Below are 4,966 nucleotides of genomic sequence, written 5' to 3'. Positions count from 1 at the left end.
CCCAGAGTCTTCCCCTCCCCAGGCTGAGCATGCCCAGTTCCTTCATTCACCCTCATCCAAGGATTCTTCTCCTGGTCTCCCTCCTCTGGATGTTCTCCAATGTGTCCATGTCCTTCTTTTTTCAACCCTCACCTTCCATCTCAGAATCAATACTGTGTATTGGCTCCAAGGCAGAAGAGTGCTAAAGACTAGACAATGAGGGTGAAGTGATTTGCCCAGGGTCACCCAGCTAGGAAGTGACTGAGGCTAGATTTGAACCCAGGACCTCCCATCTCCAGTCCTGGCTCTAAATCCATTGAGCTACCCAGATGCCCCATCCATATCCTTCTTAAACTGTGATGCCCAGAACTAGACACAGTACTCTGAAGGATGTCTAAAGAGGGCAGCACACAGTAGGACTGCACCTTCCTATTCCCAGGAACTAGGACCCTTCTAATACAACCCATTCCTTTCTCTGACCACTTATATCACTCTAGTAACTCCAATTGTTTTTGTGGCTCTTCAAGAAACTTCAGTCTTGCCATGACTCCCTCTTTCAGTCCTTGTGAAATTTGATTTTTTTACCCCTCGCCTTCCATCTTAGAATCAGTACTGGGTATTGGTTCCAAGGCAGAAGAGTGGTAAGGGTTAAGCAATGGGTATTAAGTGACTTGTCTCTATGTCTGAGTATCAATTCACAATTAACTTTTTTTTCAACACAGCAAGTGAGCCTCAATTTGCTCATCTATGAAATGGGGATGATGATGATGTTTTCACTTGGCTCTTCCCAAGAGTATTCTAAGAAGAGTTTTGGAAATGTCTGTTCACTAGAGAAACAAATGTTCTGGCGATCTAGGAAAACACCCGCATCACTTGGGAAGGGTTCCGGCCTCTCCCTGCCTGGGCCAAAGTCCCTGACCACTCACGTGATCCAAGCAACCGAATGGCATTCGAGGTGGTGAGGGAATTCAGTTTTTTTAGGCGGGGGAGAAGGAGTGGAGAGACAGAAACAGAAGAGCAAAAGGCAGAGAAAGACGGGAAGACAGAGAGAGACTCCTCTGGGAAGGCGGACTCAGGACCAGGTTTCTCCAAGGAGGGGCCCGCATGGAACTTCCCCCAGAACCTCTCCTCTTCAAGAGGCTCCTTCTCACAGGTGAGAGGATTAGCGGGCGTGTGGAGAAGGGGAAGAGGAAGCGGCAAAAGCGTTCCTGTTTATGCTGGAGATCCCAGGCTGGGCAAGAAGAGTCCATAAGGGGGGCAACTACACAGCTCAGTGTATAGAGAGCCACACCTAGGAACAGGAGGTCTTGTCTGGCCTCAGACACTTCCCAGCTGTGTGACCCTGGACAAGTCACTTAACCCCCATTGCCGAGCCCTGACCACTATTCTGCCTTAGAACCGATCCACAGCATTTGATACTAAATTGGAAGGTTGGGGGTTCGTTAAAATTCACAAGAGAAGAAGAGACCATAATGCAGAGCCTGGAGAGCCTTCTCTGCCTGGTTCCCCACAAAGCACAGGGACATTCATTTGCTTGGTCTCAGCCAGTGAGGAACTGTCCCTGCCAATAGAGACCAGCAATTCCTCTTCTGTTTGAGATCTGACAAGGTTACAAAGAATGCTACAATGGTGAAATGGCCTATCTAGGGTCATCTAGCCAGTACATACATCAGAGGTGAGATTTGAACCCAGGTGTCCTCTGTCAGAGCTGGCTGAGGTTCAGACCCATATGTAAATACAAAAAATAATAACCAGTCAGGAAGAGAATTTCAGAGCTTAAAGGGCATGGAAACAGAACTGGAAGGGACTTAGAACATAGAATGTCAGAAGTGGAAGAGATTAGAACACAGAATGTCAGAAGTGGAAGGGATTTAGAACATGGAATGTCAGAAATGGAAGGAATATTAGAACATAGAATGTCAGAAGTGGAAGGGACTTAGAACATGGAATGTCACAACTGGAAGGGACTTAGAACATGGAATGTCACAACTGGAAGGGACTTAGAACATAGAATGTCAGAAGTGGAAGAGATTAGAACACAGAATGTCACAACTGGAAGGGACTTAGAACATGGAATGTCAGAACTGGAAGGAATCTTAGAACACAGAATGTCAGAACTGGAAGGGACTTAGAACATAGAATGTCACAACTGGAAGGGACTTAGAACATGGAATGTCAGAACTGGAAGGGACTTAGAACATAGAACGTCAAAAGTGGAAGAGATTAGAACACAGAATGTCACAACTGGAAGGGACTTAGAACATGGAATGTCAGAACTGGAAGGGACTTAGAACATAGAATGTCACAACTGGAAGGGACTTAGAACATGGAATGTCACAACTGGAAGGGACTTAGAACATGGAATGTCACAACTGGAAGGGACTTAGAACATAGGATGTCAAAAGTGGAAGAGATTAGAACACAGAATGTCACAACTGGAAGGGACTTAGAACATGGAATGTCAGAAATGGAAGGAATATTAGAACATAGAATGTCAGAACTGGAAGGGACTTAGAACATAGAGTGCCAGAAGTGGAAGAGATTAGAACACAGAATGTCAGAAGTGGAAGGGACTTAGAACATGGAATGTCAGACCTGGAAGGGACTTAGAACATAGAATGTCACAACTGGAAGGGACTTAGAACATGGAATGTCAGACCTGGAAGGGACTTAGAACATGGAATGTCACAACTGGAAGGGATTTAGAACATAGAATGACACAACTGGAAAGGACTTAGAACATAGAATGTCACAACTGGAAGGGACTTAGAACTTGGGACAGGTATAATGTGTGAGATGGAAAAGAATTCAGCTGGTGTCTCTGGTTTGGGAGGCAAGGAAACTGAGCTCAGGAGAGGGATGGGAAGAGCCCAGGGTCATCAAAGCAACACCAGGTCCAGATTCTTTCCACTCACCATACCAGGAGGGGTGACAGCTGGGTGGTACACTGGATAGAGCGCTGAGCCTGGAGTCATCCTCCTGAATTCAAACCTGGTCCCTGACACATTCTAGCTGTGTGGCCCTGGGCAAGTCACTTAATCTTGTTTGCCTCAGTTTCCTCATCTCTAAAGCAAGCTTGAGAAGGAAAGGGTAAAAGATTCTGAGATTTTAGTCAACAAAACCCCACCTGGAGTCATGAACAGTCAGAAGGGGCTGCCAACAATGGCAAACACCAAGGTGGCACATGAATGGTACAAGCATACAGTTCTAGACTTGCCCCAAAACAGCTGTCCAGCAGTTCATCCGAGCCCAAGGGCTGGAAGTTACTGGCCGGTGTCTCCTCTCTCTTCTCTTCTAGTGGTCCTGCTGGCCTCCACTGTAGCTGCTGAATTGACTCTCAACCCAGAACACCTTGATGAGGAGAAGGACGGTTCACTCATCTGGAGGATCCAAGGAGCCCCCACCGGTGATGTCAACTATACCTGGTACCGGGGGAATGGATCCCTCGAAGAAAACATGCTTATCTCCTACAACTCCTCCTCTCAAAGCAGGATCTGTGGCCCTGAAAACACAGGCCGGGAGAATGTGACTGACAAAGGCTTCCTGACGATCACAAAATTACAATTCAATGACTCTGGGATCTATACACTGGGGGTGACCAGTCCTGGGGACTATCAAGTGGCCACTGGACAGATACAGATCTGGGGTAAGTAAGCCAGGTTCTTCCTCCATCTCCCTACCAAGGGACAGTCACAGCATCCTAGAGTTAGAAAGACTATCTCATGCCTCTGATATCCCATGCCTGGCAAGGCATTTACAGCTTCTATTTGGATGCCTCCAGGAATGGGGATCTCACTACCTCTCTAAGAAGCTTATCTCACTGTTGTGGTTTGTAGGCTCAAGTCTGGGCCTCCAAGAATCTGGTTGAGGGAGGGAAGAGGGTTGGTTTGGAGTAATCAGACCTCCTTGGAACAAATGATTAGTGGTGTCAGTGGAAGTCAAAAAGGAAGGGTCACTCTGCCTTCCCACTTCGCAGTGCTCTCTATAAGAGAAGGAGCTAAGAAAAGGATGGAGAGAGCTGGAGAGCCCAGATCATACTGAGTGAGGACAAGGTGAAACCCTGGTATGGGGGTGGGGGTGGGTGAGACCCGGCACTCCATCTCTAAAAGCTTCGCCATCACTGGACTTATGTCTTCAGACTCTTCTATCCTCCACTATCCCTTGGGAGCTAGAGGAGCCCCACTCGTGCTTAGCCAGAGAGAGTTGGACCAGGAGGAAGGACGAGGCAGGAAACCTTCCTGGACTCCCTGGTTGTGGTGCCTTCACCCTCCTAGAATGTCCTTAGGTTTCCTAAGGATGTGAATGTTGGATTTCCTGCTAGAACGTAAGCGACTGGAGGGCAGGCAGACCCTGGTTTTCGTCGGTGATGCTCTTCCTAGTTCTTTCCAGGAATGGTCATCTGGTCTGGCTCGGGGGCCTCTCCCTCGCCTTCCTTTGGCCTGGGTCCAGAGAGGCCTGCCGTCCGTCTCACCCTCCCCCTCTGTCCTGTTTCCCCAGAACGGCTGCTCACGCCCAACCTCACGGTGAGCAAAGTCAACGTACAGGCGTACATGGATGAAGTGACGTTCACCTGCCACCCCAACAACACCGGCGACTTCCAGATCGAATGGCACGGCATCTTTCTCACAGGGATCAAGACCGGCCAGTGGAAAGTATCCTCGGACAACAGGACCATCACCGGCTGGGTCTTTCCATTCCAGACCGGGCCCTACCGGTGTTCACTGTCAAGCCTGGTCTCCTGGGAGTCAAGTGAATCGATGTGGCTGAACGTGTACTGTGAGTAACCAGAGGCCCCCACTCCTCAGTAATGGGGTGCGCCAGGCACTCACCCAGAGCCTCCCCAGTCCTGGGCCAAGAGCCTGGCGAGGTGCAAGATGCAGGTGGGCCATCGAGAGACTGATCCAGCAATGGCAAAGTCAAGAGGACTCTTAGAACAGGGAATTCAGGGCTGGGGTGGGGGAAGTTAGGTGGCTCAATGGATGGAGAG

At 48.9% G+C, this 4,966-nt stretch overlaps 1 protein-coding gene across 1 annotated transcript; it reads left to right on the top strand.

Annotated features, from left to right (window-relative positions):
• Positions 1–1,083: 1,083 nt before the first annotated feature.
• Positions 1,084–4,763, top strand: LOC130459012 (carcinoembryonic antigen-related cell adhesion molecule 18-like). Its single transcript, XM_056826216.1, has 3 exons — positions 1,084–1,132; positions 3,278–3,625; positions 4,477–4,763. Exons 1-3 carry the CDS (start codon positions 1,084–1,086, stop codon positions 4,761–4,763), a joined length of 684 nt encoding a protein of 227 aa, XP_056682194.1.
• The last annotated feature ends 203 nt before the right edge of the window (positions 4,764–4,966 follow it).

This window comes from Monodelphis domestica, chromosome 4 (assembly GCF_027887165.1).
Source record: "Monodelphis domestica isolate mMonDom1 chromosome 4, mMonDom1.pri, whole genome shotgun sequence".
Classification (NCBI taxonomy): Eukaryota; Metazoa; Chordata; class Mammalia; order Didelphimorphia; family Didelphidae; genus Monodelphis; species Monodelphis domestica.
Note: the sequence above shows the minus strand (reverse complement) of the source record. Positions and strands in the feature narration are given on the sequence as shown.

Bases quoted from the DNA above. Each gene is read 5' to 3' on its own strand.
- LOC130459012 (XM_056826216.1), top strand. From the start codon at position 1,084: ATGGAACTTCCCCCAGAACCTCTCCTCTTCAAGAGGCTCCTTCTCACA. The intron at 1,133-3,277 runs GTGAGAGGATTA...CTTCTCTTCTAG, and splicing joins CAAGAGGCTCCTTCTCACAG to TGGTCCTGCTGGCCTCCACT. The intron at 3,626-4,476 runs GTAAGTAAGCCA...CTGTTTCCCCAG, and splicing joins TGGACAGATACAGATCTGGG to AACGGCTGCTCACGCCCAAC.